General features: G+C 43.0%; 1 protein-coding gene across 1 annotated transcript in view; it reads left to right on the top strand.

Moving 5' to 3' along the window:
- The window catches only part of DROSHA (drosha ribonuclease III), a 221,674-nt gene that overhangs the window by 37,323 nt on the left and 157,641 nt on the right, over positions 1-26,710 (top strand). The window contains exons 7-10 of the mRNA XM_083188077.1: positions 1,467-1,547; positions 2,744-2,830; positions 4,499-4,585; positions 24,371-24,442. Coding sequence (XP_083044203.1) covers positions 1,467-1,547; positions 2,744-2,830; positions 4,499-4,585; positions 24,371-24,442 — 327 coding nt within the window. The remainder of the gene's footprint in view (positions 1-1,466; positions 1,548-2,743; positions 2,831-4,498; positions 4,586-24,370; positions 24,443-26,710) is intronic.

Raw genomic sequence — 26,710 nt, forward strand, 5'->3', positions numbered from 1 at the left:
CTGCGCAGCGTAAACTCTGATGTCATCACGCTGCGCAGAGCCGCACTACACGGGACAGGAAGAGCCAGGCAGCTGCTGAGCACCCGCTCAGACGCTACCCGGCATTAGACTGCGCATGCGCAGTCTAATCCTGAAATCCCGGGATTGGTAACTCCAATCGTTTTGGGGGCCAAATTCCAGGATCCTCCCGATCCCGGGATTGGCGACCCAAAATAGGGGTGAAGGTGGAGCTGGGCCATGGGAACACCCAGCCTTTCATGGGCGTCCCCATGAAAATGCTGGGCGTTCCCATAAATACGCAGAACCTCAGCGACCCGCCCTTTTTATCCTGGCGGCCACAAATATATGTCGGTCTCAACTGACTTTTATATTTGCAAAGGCAGGGGAAATCATTTGCTGGTCGCCGACCATCAGATGACTTCTCCTGCTGTGGACACATGCGAGAGGATGTGTCTTCCCAACATTCCTTAGATCACAGGGACATGGTAAGCTGCAGATACCAATCAGAATGACCCCCAATGTCTCTTTTTAAATGTGGTTCATGAATTTAGTTCTTGACGGTGGGCTGAAGTTGCAGGCACTTGGACTGTATCTCTGGTACCTTATGCCGCCAACATTGCAGATTTTTTATTTTTTTTTGCACCCCATATTTGATGCCCTAGGGCAGGGGTGTCGAACTCAAATTCATCGGCGGCCGCATCAGCAGTTTGGTCACCCTCAAAGGGCCGGTTGTATCTGTATGACTGTGTCCACTCTTTATTATCATAAATTATTGTCCCTGCATTCAATTATTACTGTTTTTTGTAATAATGTAAGTAGTAACTAGCAGGGAGATTGGCTGGGGGCCTGGGACAGGGCACAGTGACGTGACGTCAGATCGCCCAGCAGGTGACCTGGGCCTCTGGGTTCGCAGGACTCTCGCTAGAGTTCTGGACTGGTGGTGACAGTGGGACAGATATTGATAATGACCCTGGACACAGGCAGCCGCACTGCAGATTTGTGGGCTCTCTGCCTGCCAGGCCACGGACTCTGGACTGGACAGACTGGTCTGGACAACAAGAGACAACACAACTGTGCCCACCCCACTGCCGAACTTACAGTAAATATACTGAACTAACTGATGCCACTGCTGCGCAGCGCGGCACCACAGGCAGGAGGCAGCTCACCGCCGGGCCGGCGTCCAAGTCCCTAGGGTATGTTTAAAGTTATAGCACCACCATTCTACAGTTTTTATTCTATTCAGTGCAATTCTACATCTCCTTTTAAAAAAACAAATATGAAATTGATTTGGTTTACAGGTTGTTGTCCATCCGGTAATGTACATGTATTCTTTTTTTCTGGATTTTGTTGCATCGTCCCGGAGACAGTAAGTCAGTGAAAAGCATAGTGTTCTACTTTGATATCATTTAATAATTAGAATATCTCTATATTTTATCAGTTAATGTCTTTTAATTATTCTGTGTTAGATGAATGATGGCCCCCTGTGTAAGTGCAGTGTTAAAGCAAGAAGGACTGGCATTCGACACAGCATTTATCCTGGAGAAGAGGTAAATCATGTCAGCCAGTATGTGTTCTGTATATCATATCCTATATCATGACCCAGTCAGACAAACCCTTTACAGGGGTTATTTTGTCCTTTGAGAATTTTTGTGACAGTACTGCAAAATTATTAGAAGAAATCAATACACTCACTGTACTTCAGAATGTACTGGAGATGCTTTAAAACCTAATCTAAGTCCTGTACACTTCACCTAAACTCCTTGACCCATCCCAGTATTTGTCATTTTCACTTAGTAAGCCACTACAGCTTTGTCTCTTCTAATACGGTCTACAGAAATGGATGTGAGTTCTTTCCTCAGTACATACAGGAATATTTCTAGATATCCGTAGTTAAGTTACTAATGCATGCAATTATTATTTATAATGTTCCTTTTAACCCATTGAGTGCCAAGGGAATTTGTCAAAATAGGTGTGAAAATTGCCAAGCACACAGTTTTGTTCATCATAATGACCTGTATGGTTCACCTTCTATAGGAAACTTTATCTTAATTTACACATTTTTTTTATTTGAATTTATATAACAAATTTAGGCAACACTGGCATTTTTAGCAGATGTTATGCGCATCTCAGAGATGTTGGCACACAAAGAGTTAAATGATACATGGAAAATCTAAATAATTCTGAGTTTAGAAATGCATCTTAAATTATTTAAATAATGTGGGAATATGTATTTGGGAATAAACTGGAAAAGACTTTGATTTTATTGTAACCATTTATTAAGAATTCACTATGCCCACGAGCTGCCAGAATTATTACGTTTTTAGTTAATGCTGGAATAATACCGCTTTCCATCCTTCATTAAACTGCATTGGGACACATAGGATATCTTCTGATTGGCCATGCAGTTTGGCCAACCAGAGGATATTGCATGTGACCCACTGGAGCGTACAGTCGGAATATACAATGATGTACATGATATGTCATTCTACTATGGCCGGAAACTGCATATTGTGCCAGTATCTTGCATAGTGCATACCCACCCTAAAAGGGGAACTAATGATATGTATGTACCTGATTAGTATATTTCTAGGATACAAATAAGGCTACAGTGTTCAACTAACAACTACTGTACATAAAAGGGGATTTTTTGTTTTGCTTAACTAGGGAACTTGAGAAAATGTGTATGTTTGTTACTGGTAGTTTAAAGTCGATGTAATATAATTTCTTGTATTATCCCTGTCAGACGGTTAAAGCCTGCCGTCCTATGACAAACAATGCTGGACGACTTTTCCACTACAGGATTACAGTGTCTCCACCAACCAATTTCTTAGTAAGTAACAAGGTGTCATTGGTGTAATTGATAATGCGCAAATTATGCCATCTGTAAACCTTTTTTGGGAGGTAGGTAATTGGTTGGCATTCAGAAGGTCTACAGACACATTGCTTACAGCGTTTTGTGGAGCAGAGAATGTCCTAAAGATAGTAATGTTTCATTGCAGTCATGTCCTCATTACTTTTAAACCTGATGCTTACCAGCATTCTCTAATCAATGTTACGTTGTCCGAATTGCAATTGTTGATAATCTGAATTCCTGACCTCATACTAAACCCACATTTCTAATACATTTTTGGAAGCAGTGAGATTTGATGTCCTCAGATTTAAATGTAAAGAAACTGAACTCCCTTGGGGTCTAATGCCCCCGTACACATGGCTCGATGTGGTATATTTTTCTATTCGATTTTGCTTATATAAGCAAAATCGACTCGAAATCTAATACATTCAATTCCGATGTTCTCATCGAAATGAAATAGAAAAATAGACTGTGCAGTCAAGACTATATAGTATTGATCTGTACTATATAGTCCAAATATAATGCATTTGTCTTCTAGTGTGATTTGATCCCGGTCGAATCGTGTGTACGCCCCTTAAGATATTATATTATAAGGATAAAATAAATTAATGGTAACTTTTCAAATCGGTTAATTATTTTAGCTGCTAAGAAGCTGAAGAATTGATATTGTTTTTCCACCATAAAATGTGCAAAATATAATTTAATATACAATATCATTTAATCTACAGTATATAAAAGTGCAAATCAGTTTAATTTAATTTAAATTAAAAATGCTTATGATATACTTGACTATGTGTGTCAGAATATTGTGTTTTTAATGACTCATTCTTCTAAAAGAATGGATGTTTTTACCTCTATTCCCCAGTTTAAGTTTAATCAAGTACCAAGAGATACTTTTTTTCGGGAATGTTTAGGTGGCTGCAGGGTTTTGTTTTACTTGCTGATGCAGTATAAAATGCATTTCCTCCTGACTTCAGCTTGTGATGTACAAACCCATTGTGAATTATGATCCACACAGAGAATTTTTGCATACATCAATGGAGGTAAATTCTGTACGTTCAGTTCAAGATTTAACAGGTTTCTTGAGTGAGCATAAAAAAAGATTGATGAATTCCTCCCTGGATTCTTGCTTATTTTTTGTGTTGATTTGTGTAGTGTCTGCAAATTGGCTACTGAAATGAACTTTCCCAATTATCTCTGGTTTTGTTTGAACACTAATTCATTCGTCCATCCCCACTAATGGTTTGTTGATATATAGAGTGCAGAATAAAGCAAAATTAGAATTTTGTAGACAACATTTTATTTTGCTTCTGCTGCTCCTTAATTAACCTTTCTGCTGCCCTGAGGCAAATGTTGGCAGCGGACAGACTTTGCATTTGAGTGCTGGTCATTTATTTCATTCTCTTGATCCTTGGCTCCGTGTCTGGGCATCCAGATCACCTGGAAATAAGCCTGAAACTTTTATGGATGCATTAAGAATAAATAGTGAGAGGTACAAACAACTGATTAGCAAGGTTTATAACACCTCACTGGTTCGCTAAGATGGTTTCAGGCCAAAAATGTATCTTTCTAGACACTTTTTAGTAATGAATAATAAATATCAATGACCAGCTTAATCAGAATCTACCGTAATCTACTTTATTGCAGACTGACCGGCCAACTGTTATAGAGTACGATGATCATGAATATATTTTTGAAGGCTTTTCTATGTTCTCTCATTCTCCACTGACAAATGTAAGTATATTTGCCTATCCTTATATAGCAAAGAAAACTTACTTGTTAATTGGTATTGTTATTCATCACATGTTTATAAGTGTACACTGAAACAAATGTTTTACAGTAAGTGTATATGCGTTTTTTGCGTGCCAATAAAATTGTAATTAATTAATAAGATATTAAGGTTAGTACAGATGTTTGACTATAAGATTTAAATAATCCCCCCCCCAAAAAAATAAGATTTTTATTTTGTACGTAATAACTCAGTTTATCCTCTATGTAATGCGCTATTCGCTTTTCAAAGTGACTCTTAAAATGAAAGAGCACCTTGAACCAACACTTCAACTCTGATGAGGAGATGAAAGCTGGTGTTCGGTGACTCATCAAGCATTGGTGCACATGCGTGGAAAGAGATGGGGATTACCTTGAAAAGTGAATAGTGCATTACATAGAGGATAAATTGAGTTATCATGTACCAAATAAAGTGCTCGAATGTTTTCACAAATAATATTTATAACCATGGGGGCATTTCTTTTCAATGAGCAACTGGCCCTGGTGCCCGAATGTAGAAATATACACAAGTTCAAAGCAGAAATAACGGCACTCAAAAGGCAATAAATGTATATTGGATGCATGGTAAAACAGGTGATGTTTCGGGGTATAAGCCCCACCCACATAGAGCTCTCTCAGTCTATCAGCGGCCACCCAGTCTTTAGAATAGGACTTTTCAGTTCTGCCACCTCCCGCCTTCAGCTCCCCCTGGCTTTCATGTGATAAAGCTCATGCAATTTATCACATGTAAAAAAAATGGCACATCAAGTGACAAATCTTTTAGTGAGCTGCTAGGGAAGATCAGGTAAATTGTCCATAGGACAAGTTGGTCTAATGTTTGGGGGCCTTTACCGTAAAAAGATGTCAAGTAAAGATTTGGATTAGTTACAAATTACAAGTTCTCCCCAGATTCTGTGCCAGGGACTGCCCTGAATCCTGAGAAGATACAAAACATTTTTACCTTGTTCTTCTTGGTGATAAATATTTAGCGCTATTTTGATGTCTGCGTATGTGGATAAGGTACCTACATACAGCCCATGAGGTAATTAAAGCAAATAATGGTAAGCTATATTAATACTAGTGTGAAAGGTAATATACCATGAATTTGATAAAGATGCTGTACAGTAATTATGCTGGCAGTAGGAACTATAATTAAATTCTAATTGGTTATAGAGTTTGGCGCAGATATTAATCCACAAAGAATGAAGCATGATTATCCTCCATTATAGTTATGCTTAAATAAAAATGTGAATTTAAACAATTTTTTTTTTGTAAATTACCCTGTAAGATGGTGTCCGGTTGATTGTCGGACATTATCTAGGTCCACATATATATGGTTTACATGAGGCACTCAACTGAAGCATGGCAAACACCAGTGAGCCCTGTTAGGGGGTGCGGTACAGAAATTAGAGGTCCGCGGTCTCAGGTGTCTATATTGTCACCAAAAAAGTGGAAAACTTATTTCAACCTTTTTGTGGGTTGTCCTTTTCCGTGAGGGTGGTATACTCTGCGCAAAATCATACATTTATCAAAGCAAACACACAGTACTCTTTGAGATATTTCAAATACATGCGTTTTTATTATTTTCAAGTGTAAAAAAATGAATGAGTATACTTCAATGTTAATGTAAAAAATAAAATATAAAATTGTTATACTAATACCGGTATACACACTGGGGGTGGCAAAGCAGACAAGACAAACACACAATCAACATATATCTGGATAGTAATCTATAAATTTGTTTGTCTTGTCTGCTTTGCCACCCCCAGTGTGTATACCGGTATTAGTATAACTATTTTATATTTTATTTTTTACATTAACATTGAATTATACTCATTCATTTTTTTACACTTGAAAAGGATAAAAACGCATGTATTGCTACTGTGTTTGCTTTGACAAATGTATGATTTTTTTTCTAAAGCTGGATGATGAACTCCATATTGTAGAACGATATTAACATGTATTTCATTGGCTATGAACATGTGGTATGGCAGCAGTAATCTTAATTGCATTTTTTAAAATCTTTAATTACCATTTTGAAGAGATTTTTTTAAAAGGTTATACATTATCATATGTGAAAATAACAACTTTATACCGCCAATAACCCACTGAGGTTCTTAAGGAGCCCATACACGCTCCGATCCCGGCGGTGCAATGTGTGCTTTGAGGTGCGCGCTCCCGCGGCACCTCATCGCACAGTACAAAAAATATGTGCTGCACATACTTTTTGTACTTGCTTTCATCGCATCGCATTGCAGGCACAAGGCATGCAATGCGATGTGATGGATGCTATTTTAGCCCAGAACGCACGCCGGGATCGGAGCGTGTATGGGCATCTTAAGATGTGAAATCAAATTGGTAGACAAACGTATTTACTGCTGGTGCATTTTACATGTCCTACAACCTATGGGCCTTATTCTACATGGATTACTAGCTACAGAAAAAGCAGTTGGCTGCTATCAAAAAGTCTCCGCCCAGACAGAAAGAATAACCACCTCTTGCAAAATAATGAATGCATCTCAAATTGCAAGGCATTTGCAGATCCATTCCCAAATACCAAACCATCAAACTGTTTTTTTTTCCATCTGAGATGTCAGATCTGGCTGGTTGGAATAAAAACCTGGTAACATCTGAAGGTACTTCTTTACTTTCACGGCGCCACTAGATAGGACAGATAGGATACGATTTTGTATACGATTTGACATAAGATATCGCATAAGATATAGGATAAGATTTACTATCCATTTCATTACCCCACTATCCACTAGGGCGTGGAGTTGATTTTATATAGCGCAGCGAGCCACCGAGCCCGAAGCGTGGCGAGCGGACACGGAATGTATTTTATGGAATTGCATGCAAATGGCATGCGATATTGGGGACTTGCTTTGAAACAACATCCGTGTCCCCTCGCGGGGCTCGCCACGCTTCGGGCTCGCCACGCTATATAAAATCAACTCCACGCCCTAGTGGATAGTGGGGTAATGAAATGGATAGTAAATCTTATCCTATATCTTATGCGATATCTTATGTCAAATCGCATACAAAATCGTATCCTATCTGTCCTATCTAGTGGCGCCGTGAAAGTAAAGAAGTACCCATCTGAATGATAGTTTCAGTTTTCCAGCATTTCAAAGCAAATGGTCAACTGTCATATGCTTTCATCCATTACCAGGTTTTTGTTCCATTCAGCCAGATCAGACAATAAATCTATAGATGTACTGTATGGCCAGCATTAATCTAGGGCTAAAGAACCAGGCTATAAGTGGTCATTGCTGAAGTCAGAGACCCACCCAAAAAATGCCTGGGCACGCCTGCATTTTCACAATCTCTCCCAGAACTCCATGTTTTCAACCAGAAATGCTGGCTTCCTGTCAATCAAACTGCGACTGCAAGAATAAAATATTTATAAAAACAATGTGAACGCTCCACATGTGCATCCTTTGAGAAGTGAACAGATTGCAAACTCTTTAATCAGCATTGTAATTGTAATACAATATAAAAATTTTAGATACACATTAACTTTGGACAAGCCCTATGTATACTCATGCATGTCTTCGATTGCCCCTATGCTCAGATGGCCATTTTTTATTTTGTCTGCTTCACTGAAATGATTCCTGCTCCGCTTCCTTTTGTCATAGCTTAATCTGCATGCTACTTCTGATCAGCAGTCCCCAGCCTTGGGGAGGGAGAAAGGGCACAATAGGGTTGGTGGCCACTGCAGAGTTATAGATCGTGAAAAGAGATCAGTGGAGTAGTGTTCACTCTAGCATCCTGCACCTTTTCTAAACCTGTGCAGTTCCTCTTTCCCTCCCAAGGTGTCGCTCTCCGCTGTAGTATCTTTATCACATTGTGGCCTGTATATTAATACAGACCAGACTGTACTAGAAGCAACAAAGCAGACCGTGACACTGTAGAGGAACTGCAGCGGTTTCGTAAGGTACTGGGTGCTAGAATTAAAACTAGTTAGGAGCAAATGGAGAGGGGTGGGTCAGGAAAACACATGGTGAGAAAGAGGCTAATTGTACACAAGGGGATTCATATGAACATTATGGGGAGATCATAGGCACTTATTGGGAGGGAGGACACAGAGGCGCTCATGGGGAGGGGGAGCTGCTCCATCTGTATATGTACAGCTTAAGGCCACTGGTGCAGACAAATTGGTTCAGTATTTATTATTTATTTATTTATTAACAGTTTCTTATATAGCGCAGCATATTCCGTTGCGCTTTACAATAGCAGACAGTGATACAACAAAACAGGGTATTTACAGACAGTCAAAATGTAGGAGGGCCCTGCTCGCAAGCTTACAATCTATAGGGAAATAGGCACTGATACATAAGGATATATACTGTATTCTTTATTGCATCGATTCCACCAGAATGCAAGGTTCTATGACTGGTTCTGGAATTTGATAAGCTTGCCTGAAGAGATGAGTCTTCAGGGAACGCTTATAGGTTTGGAGACTGGAGGAGAGTCTTATTGTGCTTGGGAGGGCATTCCACAGAGTGGGTGCAGCCCGAAGAAAGTCCTGCAGTCGGGAATGGGAACGGGTAATGAGTGTGGATGAGAGACGCAGATCTTGGGAGGAGCGTAGAGGTCGTGTTGGATGATATTTTGAGATAAGAGAAGATATGTATGTTGGTGTAGTTTGGTTTATGGCTTTGTGTGTAAGTAAAAGAATTTTGTATTGAATACAGTAGAATACAGGTAACCAATGAAGTGACTGACAGAGTAGCTTTGCAGACGATGAACGTCTGGCTAGGAAGATTAGCCTTGCAGCTGCATTCATAATGGACTGTAGTGGTGAGAGTCTGTATTGGGGAAGGCCAATAAGGAGACTATTGCAATAATCAATGCGTGAGATGATGAGAGCATGGATTAGAGTTTTTGCAGTGTCTTGTGTAAGGTAAGGGCGAATTTTAAATATGTTTTTTAGGTGCATGTGGCATGATTTTGAGACAGATTGAATGTGGGGTACAAAGGAAAGTTCTGAGTCAAGGATAACACCTAGGCAGCGAGCTTGAGAGGTAGGAGTGATTGTCATCTTCTCAACAGCGATAGAGATATCAGGTTGGTAACTACTATTTATTGGCGGAAATATAATTAATTCTGTTTTTGAGATATTAAGTTTGAGGTGGCGAGATGACATCCAGGTTGAAACAGCAGAAAGGCATTCAGAGACACGGCTCAATACAGATGGGGACAGGTCCGGGGAGGATAGGTAGAGCTGAGTATCATCCGCATACAGATGATACTGAAATCCAAAGGAGCTGATTAGTTTGCCAAGAGATGAGGTATAGATTGAGAAAAGCAGGGGACCTAAAACTGAACCCTGAGGTACTCCAACTGAAAGAGGTTGCGAAGAGGAGGTAGAATCAGAGAAACGAACACTAAAGGAGCGGTTAGAGAGGTAGGATGAGAACCAAGAGAGGGCTGTGTCTTTAAGACCTATGGATTGTAGTGTTTGTATGAGAAGTGTGTGGTCAACAGTGTCAAAAGCAGCAGAGAGATCTAGAAGAATTAGTAGTGAGTAGTGGCCTTTAGACTTAGCAGTGACCAGATCATTCACAACTTTAGTCAGTGCTGTCTCTGTGGAATGTTGGGCACGAAAGCCTGACTGATGCGGGTCCATTAAGTTGTGCGAGTTCAGAAAGTGTATGGTATGTCGACATTGCCATAATGGTGACATTGACCGTGTCAGAATTTGTGAAAGGGGCCTTAATTGATGTTGACATCTTAAAATAGCTGTGTGTTATCCCTGGTGTCCAAATCAGACCTCCGCTCTTTCATTTTTCCAGTGAGTATTTCTGCCCTGATCCCTAATCCTCCCTCTAATGACTAACCCTAACCATAATGTTGACATTTCACATGTCAACATTCTCATGTTCCCCAGGGGAATTTTAGCAATGTCTCTCTCTACATTGTGGTGTCGCATAATGAATACATCCGAAGACAGACATGCTGTTACATGTCGCATACCCTCCAACATTTAAAGGGCAAAAATCGGTACACATTAGGAAGGGGCGTGGCCACTGGCAAAATGGAGTGGCCATGGGTAAAATGGGCGTGTCATCAACAGTGACATGAATAATAATACACCTTAAAAAAATTCAATAAATCAGACTTGTGAGGAAGACACCTGACTTGGGAGAGAACAACAGAAATAGCTATATACAGTATGTCAGTAGTTACAAGAGCGTAGGATTCATGTATGTAGTGTCCCGCTTCTCTGCATGTAATGGTTGGTCAGTGACTAGGTGTGTTACACCATTTTAACACTGACCAGAGAGCTGCTTTCAGCTTGTATTCTGCTGCAATCTGGACCAGCCAGTCACCCGCTCGCTCCAGTTTCCGCCGGTGCCTGCAGTCTTGGAACAGAGAGTGCGCACTTCGCAGGTCTGGTCGGGACCCGGGAACCGCTCGCTGGTCCGCAGCTGAGAGGCAGGGTGGGTGGAGTGACGATTGGCCGTCGGAGCTGTCACTCTGGAGCAGAAGCTGGGCTGCAGTTACTGCTAATCTCCCTTGAGAGCAGTGGACTGTCGCGCCGCCTCCCTGCGCTGTGATTGGACGCGGTGTAAGCTTCGCTCTGCAGCCAGCCCCTCTTTCCCGTCGCCTGCCTCCAATAACACCACCACTTATGATTGGCTGCCGCTGTGTACAGAGGGTATGCATGTTGCCATATGTGTTGTCCATTTAAGGCAGGAATGGGGAACCTTTGTTGTTGTTGAACTAAACATACCAGCATGCCATGCTAGAGTTTTGCTATTTGGCCATGCTAAAACTGTTGCAAGGCATGCTGAGATGTGTAGTTCAACAGCTGGAGTGCAAAAGGTTTCCCATCCCTGATTTAAGGCCATATAAATCCTTATTAATTGTTGGTCCAGATTGATGGATAGACATAAGATGTTCTATCCAGTTTGCACTTTGATCGATTAGTTTTCCCCAGTTTAAAGTAAGCCTGGCCTGAAAGTGTATTTTAACAGGCCACTTTTTTATTGAGATTTTATTTTAGACATGGAACTTTTTACAGTGAACATAAAACTATGATTATTACAATGAGCAGCATAAAAAATTATCAACTTTGTTGAGGAAATTTAATGAACTGATCACTCTTATCCCAGACAGTGTCTACGTGTTTGATTGTTCTTAATCCCTGTTATTGTGTACTTGAAATTCTAATGAATAAATGGATAATGTGCTTACTGTACATTCCATAATAGCTGTGCAATTGGGGATATGAAGCCTTTTTATTTATATTCTGAAGGTACAGTATGTGCAGTGCTTGCAGGAAGCAGAGCTGCAATGAAACGTTATATAACTTGTGTACAGTTGATAAAAAGAATTTCTGGCCTGATTCCTGGTAAATAGTAAATACATAGAACATTCCAGCGATTCAGGCATCAAATACATTCTTTATAAATTTATATATGCACAACTTTAGATAACCATTTTAATAAATGGGTTGCATGGTTCAAAATGTTACAGGTTGCATATAACCAGGAGTGAGCCAGGATCTGGTGTATAATTAATGTAGAGGGAGTACTCTGCTTAAACTTTCATCTTCTCTCTATTCTAATTTTTATCTGTGGTATGTATGGGGGAGTTTACTGTGTAGCTAGTGTTTTGTTAGGGATAGACTCAAAAACTTATAGTGGTCAAAAATTCAAAAACTTCAGAGATATTTTGCTTTAGTGTAGGTGAATGTGCTGGTACTTGGGGAGGGTGTTGTTGCAGAACCATCTCTGTGATGATGCTTACACTAAATGTTAGCAATATAATAATAATCATAATAATATCATGGGCTTGGAGCCTGCTTTTTTTTCCCTCAGGGTTATTGAATGTGAGTTGGACCCAGGTCACAGCTCCTATACCAGTGATTCCCAAACTGTGTGGCGTGGCACCCTGGGGTGCCTTAGTGTAGTGGTCCAGACCAAATCAAATTATTTATGGTCAACAAAATGGGTAATAAACCAGTGCTTGTGGCTGCCAATTCTAAAATATGTGGACAAAAAGAAGCAAATCTTGTCCCTAACCACGTCCTTTAAACCTAAGCATGACATTTAAAAACTATTTACTTAATTTAAATATAGTTTTACCTAGGGGTACTATGAAAAAAAATTCGGATACTCTAGGGAGCTGATTCAAAAAAGTTAAAATATAGGACAATACCACTTTCACACTGCAGCATGGACGCGCATTGGCCCTTAAGGTGCCCATACACAGTGTGATGGGGCATTGCGATGAGATGCATGCTCCCGAGCACATCCCATCGTACAACACATAAAGTATGTGCTGCCCGTGCTTTTAGTACTAGACTGCATCATGTCTAGTACAAAAAGCATGGTGCTGTAGCACATTGTATGCTTTTTGTACTAGATCAGGCATGTCCAAACTATAGCCCTACAGTTGTTTTGAAACTACTAATCCCATCATGCCTTGCAACAGTTTTGCTATTAGGGAATGCTAAAACTACGGCAAGTCATGCTGGGATGTGTAGTTTCACAACAGCTGGAGGTACACAGTTTGGACATGCCTGCATTAGATGCTATGCAATCTAGTACTAAAAGCACAGAGTTCATCGCACCGTGTATGGGCATCTTTATTCAGATCTGATCGCAGTACAAATTTGTTCTCAAAATGGCCAAAACCATGTGCACTGCAGGTGGGGCAGATGTAACATGTGCAGAGAAAGTTAAATTTGTGTGGGGTGTGTTGAAACTGAAATCTAAATTGCAGCGTAAAAATTATGCTGCCATATTTACCCTGCACAGAAACAAAATAACTCACCAAAATGTAACTCTCTCTATACATGCATCATCTGTCCTACCTGCAGTGCACATGGTTTTTCCAATTTTGAGAACAAATTTGTACTGCAATCAGATCTGACTAAGGGCCATTGTTCCAGGGTTGATACAATCTACATTGAACTCCTGTTTACGCCTGTGTCTTCCCTGTAGGTCACTGTAGATCAGGGGTGTCCACCAAATCTGGCCCTCATCACAAAAAGTTTGAAGTGTAAATGTGTGGGGGCTGACGTTCTTTGAATCATTAATCACATCAGAATTGTCCCCCACTCTGTCCCCCAGCCTGCCCCTCCTTCACTGTATGTCCCCCATTCATTGTATGTTCCCCACTCTGCACCCATTCACTCTGTCCCCCAGCCTGCCCTTCTTCTCTTAATGTCCATCAGTGCCTCCATTCATTGGATGTCCCCAAGCCTGACCCTCCTTCACTGTATGACCCCCATTCACTATGTACCCCACTCTGCCCCATTCACTGTATGTCCCCCAGCCTGCCCCTGCTCCCCATTCTCTGAATGGCTATCACTGCCTCCATTCACTGTATGTACCCCAGCCTGACCCTCCATCATTGTATGTCCCCCACTCTGCCCCCTCCCTTCTCTATGGTTCCCCACCCCTTGTGTGAGCCAGAGGAAGGAGAGGCAAAGCAGGAACTGCAAGGACCGGAGATGCTTGGGCTCCCACTGCATGTTACAATATAAAGCTGCCCCACTCCCCAAACACTGCTGTCACTGTGATTGTGGAGTAGGGTGATATACGATTGCAGAAGCAGGGGTAAGACTCCAAACACATCTGACTGTGGTGGCCGGCACCTCCTCACTGCAGCAGACAGCAAGGTAAAGGCGCACTCGCCGGGGCCCCATCTTTAGTGTCCTGTGCTGTGCTTCCCACATCTGATGCTCTGCCCGCTTCCAGCTGGAGGCTGTGGGTCGCTTGAAATGACAGCACAGGCCACAATTAGCCTCTGGGCCTGACTTTGGACATGCCTGCTGTAGATGCTCCCTTTAGGTTGTCCTACAGGTACACAGCCAGTAAGCAGCTTTGAACTGTAGCCAGCGGCAAAAAAAAAAGGTTTTGTAGTTTCAGACACCAGTCAACTGAGTCGGAACCAGAAATTGCCCTTGAAGTGAAACAAGGTTTAAGCTCCAGCAATTTGGACCCAAGGAGTATTCTAAATCCCATAGACCTGGGGTAGCCAACCCTAGTCCTCAAGAGCTACCAACAGTGCATGTTTTGCAGGTCTCCTCACAGAATCACAAGTGAGCTAATTAGCTCCATCTGTGTGTCTTTTAAATTGTGTCAGTGATTAATGAGTGCAGCTGTGCAGCAGCTAGGTTGTCTGGAAAATGTGAACTGTTGGTAGCTCTCGAGGGCTAGGGTTGGCTACCACTGCCATAGACTGTAGAGAGAGAGTGAGCTCTGCAATTTGAAATCAGTGGTTAAATATATATATGATCTACATGTGGTATTACTTTACATTTACAACCTATCTTAAGTGTGAACGGATAACCACAGAATTCCCATTATATGTTAGCACTTTGATTTTCATTATAGGCAGATTAGAAGGAAATTTGCAGCATAGTATTTGGCTAATATGTAAAGCTCTTTTTCTAAGTCCTGCCTGTTTCTGTATGTAGGAAGCATAACTTTCTTCTTCTTACTTCATGGCAGCCACACAATGGGTTCATCCCTCTCTCCCCTCATAATTAGACAGGTAGTTTTTCCCTAGGACACGCCCCGTTCTCCACCTGTACATTAGCCAGCACCTTCCCCCATGCCTTTAGTCTTTTTCCTGTCTCCTAGATAGATAGACAGAGTAGTGCAGGTTTTTTATTTTACTTACTGGTAGGCGTTACGCTGCCAGTCCTGGGCAGCGTTGGGATGGCGGTGCCGGTTCATTAAAGAAGGTCTTGGCCGGTGGCATGGACCCCAGACACGGAGCCCTGGTGAGCGGCGGGAGTCCTTACTGCTTGTTCAGCAACTCGCCGGCGTTGGCATGGAGTGTCTGTGCGGCGTGTACTGGGACTTCCGGCGTTCTTTGGCGGGTCAGCAGCTTGCGTTCCACCTGGGCGCGCTGCTATGACCTCAGCCACGCGTCTCTGTATGGCGCGCAAAGTTCAGCACTAGCGTGTGCGGTTCACTGGGCAGGAAGTCGGGCTGGCGTGCGTTCCAAGCGTCGGAGATGACGTGCACGCCGCCTGACGCCGTGCGGAAGGCGGAAATAGCCTTTATAATGCGCCTGGCCGGTGTTACAGGCGCTTCCTGGTGTGTTGGATACAAGATCCTGCGTTAAACGCCTTGTGTATTTCTGCCAGTGTGACATGGAAGAGGAAGCCTCTCAGAAGGTTTCTGCGTTGCTGCCCAGGTAAGTCCTCTCTGAGGACTAAGCTTCTTTATGTCAGGTTTATGCAGTATAGTTAGTGATTACTGTTTATTTAAATCTTCTAGTGTGCCTGTGGGGACTAAGAAGAAATTGGCCAAGAAGAAACATGTTAGCAAGCCATGCATTGGTTGTGATAAAATTTTCACTGGAGAAAAGTCCTTGTGTCAGAGTTGTGCTAAGGAGGCTGATACCAGTATTGGGACTGTATCCCAGATTAGTGAATTAATGGCCTGGATGAAGGAGAACTTTGTTTCCAAAAAGGAATATCAAGGGAAAAGGCCAAGGTCCCAGACCAGTTTGGACTTAGATTGTGATGTGCCTGCGGCTGCAGATACCGACGATGATGCTGGGTCTGGGGGCTCTGGTGCAGAGTCGGGCGAACTAGTGGAAGAGGAGTGTTCCTTTAACTTAGAGCTGGTGGAAGTTGTCTTGAAAGAGCTGTATAAAACACTGAATTCTAAGCAGCCGGTTAAAACTGAGTATGATGCACTGTTTTAGGACAGATCCAGGAAGGGAAGGTGTTTTCCCGTACATAAGGTGGTCAAGGAGATACTCACTAAAGAGTGGGCCAATGCGGATAAGCGTATTGGGTCTGTCAAAAGGACAGAAAGGATGTACCCAATAGAAGATGCAGAATTTTTAAAATGGTGCAGTATTCCCAAAATAGATGCTGCTGTGTCCGAAGTCACCACCAAGACAACTATTCCCTTGGAGGACGGTGCCTCTCTTAAAGACGCTATGGAAAAGCGTATGGAGAGCGCTCTAAAGAGGTTGCACATCTCCTGCTCGACCTCCATTAAGTCAGGGGTAGCTATTGCTTCCTCGGCCAGAGCCCTCAGAATCTGGTGTGCTTCCCTGCAGGAAGATCTACAAGAGCGTGTGGCCAGAGAACAAATTATTAGCAGTCTGGCTCAAATTCAGCTTACTGTTGATTACATCTGTGAGGCATCTTTAGACGTGCTGGATTACTCAGCGAAGGCGTTGACCTCTGGAGTAGTGGCGAGGAGAGCCCTGTGGCTTAAGTCCTGGGCGGCAGACTCCCACTCTTAAAACAAGTTGGCATCTCTGCCGTTTGAGGGATAATTCCTCTTTGGCAGTAAACTTGACCAGATGATACAAAGAATGTCAGGGGGAAAGTCAGTAAGACTCCCCCAAGATAAAAGGGGAAGAGGGTCCAATTATTTCCCCAGGCAAAGCTTTAGGCAGGCCAGATCTTACAGACCTGGGAGGCCATTTCGTGAGAGATATACCTCGGGTATCTCCAGAGCATTTTTCCGTCAAACAGTTAAAAGAGGCGATAAAAAACAGTGACAAGCTGTGTCCCGTGGACAATTTCCAGGTTGCCGGAAGATTGCTGCAGTTTGCCTACGTATGGGAACAAACTGTTCAGGACTCCTGGGTTTTAGAAGTGGTGTCCACGGGATATCGTCTAGAATTTCTTTCAAGACCCAGAAGGGAAAAAAATTTTAGTTTCGCAAATTCCAGTTTTAAGGGCGGAGCAAGAAGCTCTGATCCTAAGTATAAAGGACCTGGTGAATTCAGGAGCAGTAGAGTCTGTTCCGGAGGCAGAAGAAGGCCTAGGGTTTTACTCTCGCCTGTTCGTTGTAACAAAAAGTTCTGGAGGATTCAGAACGATCTTGGACTTAAGAGATTTAAACGCCAGAATCTGGAAGCGCAAGTTCCATATGGAAACAGCCAAGTCTATTCTTATGGGGTTGAGAAGGGAAGACTACCTAGTCTCAATAGACCTAAAGGACGCTTATTTTCATGTCCCTATATGTATACCAGACAGAAAATTTCTCAGGTTCTGCGTCAAAGGAAACCATCTTCAGTTTACCTGACTTCCCTTTGGTCTCACGTCCTCACTGAGGGTATTCACAAAAGTGCTAGTGGTCATGATAGAGTGCCTAAGAAAAAAGAACATAGCGATTTGGGCGTATCTGGACGATCTACTCATCTCAGCAAGGTCAGAGGCAGAAGCCGTCCGAGATGCAGATACAGTGATTCAATTTTTACAGGATCATGGATGGTTGATCAATTGGAACAAGAGCCATCTGTCACCTACACAAACTATCCAGTATCTAGGCGTCGTCATAGACACATTGCAGTTCGAAGTTACCCTGACCAACCAGAGATGCGACAAAATTCAAGAGCTGGTAGAGGTGATTCAAAGAAATCAAAGAGTTCCTCTAAGGCTGCCGATAAGTCTCTTAGGGATGATGGCATCTACAGTAGAAGTGGTTCCGTGGGCCAGATGGCATATGAGAACACTGCAGTGGCATCTCCTCCCCTATACCAGGAGCCAGGTACCTCTGGATCGTTACATTATGATTCCTCGCCCAGTGGTGTTGTCTCTTCAATGGTGGCAAAACAGGTACATGGCGTCCAGGAAAATGTCTCTTGCAAGCCCACAGTACGTAGTGCTGACAACAGACGCAAGCGCCACAGGGTGGGGAGCGCATTGTTTAGGCAAAACTACCCAAGGTATCTGGTCCATTCAAGAGTCAGATCTCTCATCCAATCATAGAGAACTTCGAGCAGTGTATATGGCCATGAGAGTTTTCTCCGTCGAGATAGAAAAATCCCATCTACGAGTCTTTTCAGACAACATAGCCACGGTCGCGTATATCAACAAACAGGGGGGGACAAGAAGTCGCCCACTGTTGGAAGAAATTCGGTTGATCATGAGCTGGGCGGAAAAGCATCTCCTGTCCATTTCAGCACTACATGTACCAGGGGAAGAAAATCAACTGGCAGATTTCCTAAGCAGGACTCAAGTACTGCCAGGAAAATGGGGGCTGAAGAACTTCGTCTTCAGGCAAATAGTTCACAGATTCGGCCAACCACAAATAGATCTCATGGCGACTCCAGGGAATGCGAAGACTCCTCAATTCTTTTCCAGACTCCCAGTGCGGGGTTCAGAGGGGGTGGATGCTCTGTCCCAGAGGTGGGAGTTTTCACTGGTGTACATATTTCCACCTTTCCCACTCATCCACAAAGTACTTTGGAAAATCAGATCGGAGAGAGTTCGCGCAATAGCCATTCTTCCATACTGGCCCAGGAGGTCCTGGTTTCCGATGGTAGAAAGCATGGCGGTGGCAGAGCCATGGTTTCTGCCAGTGTCGCACGATCTCCTGACGCAGGGTCCAGTAATGTGCCAAGACCCGCAGAAGTTACATTTAGCGGCGTGGAGTTTGAAAGGAAGCAATTAGCAGACAAAGGTTTGTCTCCGGTTGTAGTAGACATGCTTCTACAAGCAAGGAAGAAGGTCTCGTCTGATATATATTACAGAATCTGGAGGATCTTTGCTGGATGGGCTAAGGATATATTTCCTTTTCCCAAAGCTAGGATATCGCATGTTCTACAATTTCTCTGTGAAGGTTTCAATAAAGGTCTATCAATAGCGACCCTGAAGGTACAAATTTCGGCTCTCAGTGCCCTGCTGGATAAGAAGTTGGCAGACCATGGGTTGATAAAAAGATTTTTTCAAGCAGCAAAGAGAATCCGTCCAAAGATTAGACCAATAATTCCTCAGTGGGATCTCAATCTAGTGCTAAATGGTCTCATGACAACTCCGTTTGAACCATGTGAGAGGTCTAACCTAAAGTTTCTTACATGGAAGGTGGCAATTATGGTCGCTATCACGTCAGCAAGACGTGTAGGGGAGCTGCATGCGTTACTATGCTGTGAACCCTATCTTAAGTTATTTCCGGACAAGGTAGTCCTGAGAACTAAACCATCATTTTTTCCGAAGGTGGTTTCCTCTTTTCATATGAGTCAAGATATTGTTTTGCCTTGTTTTTTTCCAAACCCGGCCAGTAGAAGAGAGGCACACTCGGCTAGAGCAATGGCAACTTCCTGGGCAAGAGAGGCTAACGTCTCGGTAAAAGACATATGCCAAGCCGCGACATGGTCGTCCATACATACCTTTGCAAAGCATTATGCATTGGATGTATCTGAAGAATCTTTTGGGGGCAGAGTTCTACATCAGGCCTTGATCTAAGGTATTGTAGCCCACCCTACTGCTTTGGTATATCCCATTGTGTGGCTGCCATGAAGTAAGAAGAAGAAAGTTACGGATTATGCTTACGATAATTCCTTTTCTTCGGAGTACTTCATGGCAGCCTATATTATTATCCCCCCCCCCCCCCCCGTGTTTGTGTTTTTCCCTAGGATCGGTGGCGGAGACGAGTCAAAAGACTAAAGGCATGGGGGAAGGTGCTGGCTAATGTACAGGTGGAGAACGGGGCGTGTCCTAGGGAAAAACTACCTGTCTAATTATGAGGGGAGAGAGGGATGAACCCATTGTGTGGCTGCCATAAAGTACTCCGAAGAAAAGAAATTATCGTAAGCATAATCCGTAACTTTCCTGAGCCATGGGGACCAGGCGTTTTTACACCCTTTCCGAAAGCCATTAGTTTATTTCATTCTTCACAGGATGAGTGACAAGGTAACTCATGGGAACTATTTACCCTACAGTGTTTCCAAGCAGAATCTCCATTCGACGGAAAAAGAAACATTTTGAGCTCAAATGTAATTAGTTTGACCAGCTAAGGAGCCACAGAGTCAGAACCAGCTAGGGCACAATGATGCTAAATATGCCTTTGCTTATTTGTTAGAAGAATCTGTCAGGTATCTGTCACAAATGTAAAGTTCTATGTGCTGGAGCAGTGGTTCCCAAACTGTATGCTGTGGTGCCTTGGAACACTTGCAGGAGTGCCCTGGGTTGGTGGTCCAGGACCACTTCAAGTTATTTATGTTTTTAATATGACCGTCAAATTGTGCACAAACAGAAAGGAGGGGTATATTTATTATAACGGCGCTAAACGTGCCGTTATAGCACTTCCTGCTTCGCTTCATTAGCGAGGCGAAGCAGGAGGGGAGACCGACAAGATGTATTAACATCTTGTCCACCGAAGCGGGGGAGCGCTAACTCCCCCCTCCGGCGATGTCTGCTCCTGGAGACAGCGCATCAGTTAATACTGATGCGCTGTCTCCTTCCCCCCGGCCGGCTCACTGTGCATGCGCGGGATCTCGCTACTCACGTGAAATCCCCACGCGCTCAGCGGGTGTCATAGATCAGGGGAAATGCTATCCCCTGCCATAACGCACGGGGATAGCGCATATTCCCCTGATCGCCGGGTCATAAATCTACCCCTGAATCCTGTTCATTACCACATAACTGATCCAAAGGATGAGATATACACACAATTTATTTAACTTAATATTTGTTTCTAACTTTCTCAATGAGAAACCTTTAGCCTAGGGGTATCGCAAAATACTACTGAGGCTTTGGGTTGCCGTGATTCAAAAAAGTTTGGGAACCCCTGTGCTGGAGTCTTGCATGTCCACATCATCTTGGATGGGAATGAATGTGACCAAGTGTTGATCCTTTTCTCAACCATTCAGACTGTTTTTCACTTCCTTACTGGGTTGTTTCTAACTTGCTATTAACTCCTAGTTTCAAGTACTATATAAAGTAATTAAGGGTCCGATTCAGAACTGTTCGCATAGGTCCCAATTCGTCCCTGTCCCTGATGGTGTGAGTCTGCACATGCCCCCGGAGCAGGCACCTTCTGCCAAAACGCCCATAGAAACAATGGTTTTACCCCTACGAATGCAGGCTTGTCCATGCCTGCTCGGGCAGGTGGATGACGTTGGTGCCCGTCCCCAATTCAGCCATCACCTTGAAGGATAAAAGTAAGTTCAGGCTTACTACTATCTGCAAAAAGAAAAAAAATCATTAGATGGTGAGCGACCATCGAATGATTTTTTTCTTCTGTATGGCCGCATGTGAGCAGATGTATAAGTGTACATATCCGCTCATATTGTGTCACAGGGATTCTGTAAGTGGGGCGGTTTTTACCTGCTCGCTAGGCAGCAAATTTCCACAGCCTAGTTAGCAGGTCTGAATTGGGCCCTTCTGTAAGTGCTGTTAAATGTTCTCATTAGTTTGCTCAGTTGGTGAGCTAATATTATCTGAGTGCTTATAGTATTGAAATGTCATCTTTATTTGTGCAGTTATGCTTACTTTTTTATCATTTTTACTCTTTTTTGAGTGTTTTGTTCTTGATTGTGTTTCATTCTTATCCCTCCTGTTCACTATTGTGAAAGTTTTTTACTGCCTTTTATTGTGTTACTAGTTACCAGACATGTGCATGCCAGACCGAAGCAACATTTGAATTGCTCCACCAGGCGCCATCTAGTGGCCGCTAGTATTCAAAGCACTTGAAGCTAACACTGCTCCTCACTTGAGCAGTGTTAGCCTTAAGATAGATAGATAGAGAGAGAGATAGAGAGAGAGAGAGATACAGGTGTACCACCACACTCGCCATTCTTAAGAATGGGGTGCAGTGGCCTGTGACCAAACACTCTAGTAAATACAAATACAGGGAGCCCAGCACTCACCATAATATACTAACTCACCTTAACATACACATAATCAATTAAATAAATGGTACTTGTGTATTATCATGGCGCCCAAATTTACTACGTACGCTAACGTAGTGAAATCGCATCGCATTGCATGCCGTTATGGTATAGCATGCTATGCGATGCGATTTTGGCGCTTATAATGGCATTTAATGTACTATAGCATTAAATGACATATGTCATTTATTAATGCCCCCCCCCCCCAGTATCGACGTGATTCCGAAGCGTGGCGAGCGCAGTGGTACGCTTCCGACCGACCTTTTCATACCCCCACTATCCACGTCGGTGTGGAGTTGATTTTATATAGTGTGGCGAGCGGAGGTGTATTATGTTACATGTATTACACGCCCCCTCGCGAGGCTCGCCACGCCACGCTTCGGGATCACTGCTCTCACCACACTATATAAAATCATCTCCACGCCGGCTTGGATAGTGGGGGTATGAAAAGGTCGGTCGGATGCGTACCGCCGCCCCTCACGGGGCTCTCTGCGCTCGCCACGCTTCGGGATGACGTGGATAGTGGGGGGTTCCATCAGAACCGATATCTCTTTGCATCACATGCCATACAATAATGGTATGCGATGCATTTTTTTTTTTATCGCATCCTATCTTTTTAATGGATTCACTGACACAGAGCAGTGAATACATTACATAGGAGAATCCCATCGCATGCCATACAATATGGCATGCAATGCAATTTCACTACCCTGAATAGCCCTCTACGATAATGGAGTAGTGGGCGCCATGATAATACACAAGTACCAAATAAATAATGGGGTTTTAATTCATGAATTGATCAATGCATGTAAGCTTGCAGCCCATCGCCAAGGGACCCCATTTCACTGCAAGTCCTACACTAACAACTGGTCTCTCAAGAACCTGGCAACTACTGACACATCATAGCTAAAATGAACATGTGTTTTTTCTTGGTTTAAAGCTCACCTGCCAAGTACAGTACCTTTATGGCTTTTAAAGATGAGGCAGACACCTAACACACCTGAATTAGTTTTAAAGGGGCAGCTGTCACAGGTTTCAGGTGAATGAGCTTTTCTAGGGTGCATGAGAAAGCTATGATCATATTAATGCGATGGTGCAAAATGTGTATTTATATCAGTGAAGCCATTACAAAACCATCCCTTCCAACTTCTGACGTCCCCGAGGAGGGACGTAGCTGCTGCGTGCCGTAGGTGCGCCGGAAATTTCGGGGCGTGGCCTATACTCGCGGCTCTCCCACGAGGCCACGCCCCCATGCGCACAGCGTTTATTCCCCGCTGCTTAGCAGCCGACGGGGGACTCCCAACAGCCCCCCCTCACCGCGGGACACTGCCGGCCGCGGGAGGGACAGCGGGACAGGCCCTGATAATCGGGACTGTCCCGCTGTAATCGGGACTGTTGGGAGGTATGCAAAACTAGTTTGAACTCCATGGACTGATGTCTTTTTTTGTTTCAACCTCACAAATTTGTATGTCACTAACTCGTATGCAACTCTAAGTTGGACCAAGTATACCTGTCCAAAGTGTCTGCTATGTATTAGTGCAAATAAGCCTTTTTTTTTTTTTTTCCTCTTCTTGGAACCACAAAAGTGCTCTACAATTGCATTATACCTTATTCCTTAAACTAAAGGTGGCCATACATCTACAGATCGATTGGGCTGGTTGGAACAATATGCTACGTCATTGAGCAGATCCAATTTCCAAACTTCCTGTGATATGTTTCAGCTCATATATTGTGTTATTACAAGAGGCTAAACATGCTTGTGTTATGCTCACACCAAAGACCAGCAAGGTTTTCCTCCCCAGTTAGCTTGCATCAAATCTGTTTATGGCTGCTAACTGAATCTGCTGGGTTCTTGAGTGAACAGTATTCCCACAGGCGGCTATTTACTTTGGATGTTCGTATGTAAACTGGTAAGAATTAAACCGACATAACCGCTGCACCCACTAGATGGTGATAGAGTTCTACAAAGTTAGAACTGCTGAACCTTGAAGTGCTGGAAAGACCATCTCTCATTCTACAGTACTTTTTCCTCTCTCTTTGTTTTACACACTGCCTTCATTTGGCGCTAAGTGCTTTTAGAGATGCTGCAGTCTTGAGTTATCCCTTAAAAAATGATTGCTGTTCTTGTTGCTGTTGCAGATTCCCCTGTGCAAAGTAATCCGGTTTAACATTGACTACACAATTCATTTCATTGAGGAAATGATGCCTGAGGTAAGGAAGCAAACATGTAACCCCTTTATTGCTGGATTCCACCAAATAAAATCCGTTGTCCATCTGACTTACATTTAATTGACTATATTTGAACTTTTGCAATTTTCTGTATACACATTTTATCGCTGTTCCCCTGATATCAGTGTACTAAAGACGAAGAAATGGATTTTGTAATAAGTAGCTGAATGTGCTCTCACCACCTTCATTACAGCTTTGTTCTTTGATGTCCTCCCAGTTTAGTGTTGTTGACTGTGCTAAACCCCAACGGGACACACAGGCTGCAGGTGAATTAGAGGATCACTTCTCCACATCCTCTCAGACATTGAAGCAGTTCATGGGCAGGGCACACATATGCATTTTATTATATCAGCACCTTCTCCAGCCGTGACAAGCAAGTCAATAGCAAATTAACTTGCACCACTCTTTTCGATGAGTACATTTGTTCTTGTCTGTTTCATCTAAATTCATTAAAAAGGTGACATTCAGCAAACTAATAGAGGAAGCCTTTTTTTCTGTTTACAGAGCACTTCTCTGGCTAGAAACCCATTGTTACATATGATAAATCCTTGAATCTTCTCCTTGGCTCAGATTGAGACTGGCCCTATTGCTGCGTCCCGGCTACGCTTGCATTCTCCTATGACTTGCAATTTATTTAAAAGACTTATGTTCCATATTGTATTGTGCACCATATCCTGCAGGGCTGTTCTTCCCATTAAGGGTAATTCTATTTGATGGTAATAGTGTGTGGAGAGAGGGTCATTCAGAACTTGGTAATGAAAGCCACCTGTAATAGACCGAGGGCTTTCAGTGTCTGCTTGCCCATATATTTATTTTGGCTTCTAAACCTGTATGATTTTGAGAACCCAGTGCAAGCTTATGTTACCAAAGTGGTCTGGAGTTGCAGAGTTAATCGGCAGATCATGTTATTTAAATATTTATTAAACTATATTTTCTCTCACGAGAGGACGGATTGCCCATTACACCCTCGCAAAGTGTTGCAGGATTTGTTTATTGCTTTTATCATCGCTTAAGGGGGAGATGACAATCTCAGTTTCTCAAATAGACACCGACAACTACAGCGCTGCGTGCGGAGTATAATTAAAGCCTAATGAACCAGACGTTATTATATTAACAGAATCTAATTTTCTTTTCATATTATGCTGTTCTGTGTTTTTTTTTTTCTTTTTTGTCCAAACATCTCCTGCTCGCTGCTTTTTATGTCTTCCTATTCCCCCCCCCCCCCCTAATATTTATAAGGCTTGAAATGACATTTTTAAATAAGATGAATGCAGACTTCAAAATGATTCATTGTCTGCTTTTGAATCTGTCGTAATGTTGGCAAACTAGCAATAAAATACAGCAGGGGACCCGCTAGTCTTTACATACTCTTATTGTCATGCTCGGCTGCCTATGTGCGTACAGATGCTTAACAATGCATCTTTGTCGTGCAGAACATTGCAGAGGTGTATTGAGCTGGATTTAATTTGCATGCTGTGGGTTTATTTATTCTATAATGCTTTTTTTTTAAAATAAAAATAATAAAAATAAGTTTCCTTTTTAGTAGCAGATTGATAATGATCTAAGCAAATGGGTTAGCCATGATCTTTACTGAGAGGCCTCGGATTTGCTGAGCATTCTGAGCTATTCTAGTTCGCTCAGCACACAGCGCTGTGTGCTGAGTGTTCTGGCAGTGAGAACGTTGGCCCTGACCGATGATTAACTAGATATCGCCGGTCAATGGCGACGAGCGGGGCCACGCATTCCTATTGTTAATGGCCCCTACACACGGAGCTAGGGGCATTCTCTAAGCGATCTGTTTAGATTGCTCAGAAAATGCCCTGAAATCTTCCCGTGTGCAGGCCCCAATACTCACTCACGATCATTTGTAAGAGGAGATACGGTCATTGGGTCACCAGCAAGTTGTTAGTCATTAGGTCGACATGCATTTAAGTCGACATGTGTCTAGGTAGACATGCAGGAAGGTCGAAATGAGTCTAGGTCGACATGGGTTAGGTTGACAATCAAAAGGTCGACATGGGGATTTTCACTGTTTTTTGAGCCGACATGCCGGCAGGCGGCATCTAATGCCCTACCATCCACTAGGGCAGTGGTCAGGGAACTCGTGCCTCATTACCCCACGCAGTGCATGTTTTGCAGGTCTCCTCACAGAATCACAAGTGAAATAATTAACTCCACCTGCGGACCTTATAAAATGTGTCTGAGTAATTAGTACACCTCTGCACCTGCTGGGTTACCAGCAAAACATTC

Source organism: Crinia signifera, chromosome 5, assembly GCF_055691185.1.
Source record: "Crinia signifera chromosome 5, ASM5569118v1, whole genome shotgun sequence".
NCBI lineage: Eukaryota > Metazoa > Chordata > Amphibia > Anura > Myobatrachidae > Crinia > Crinia signifera.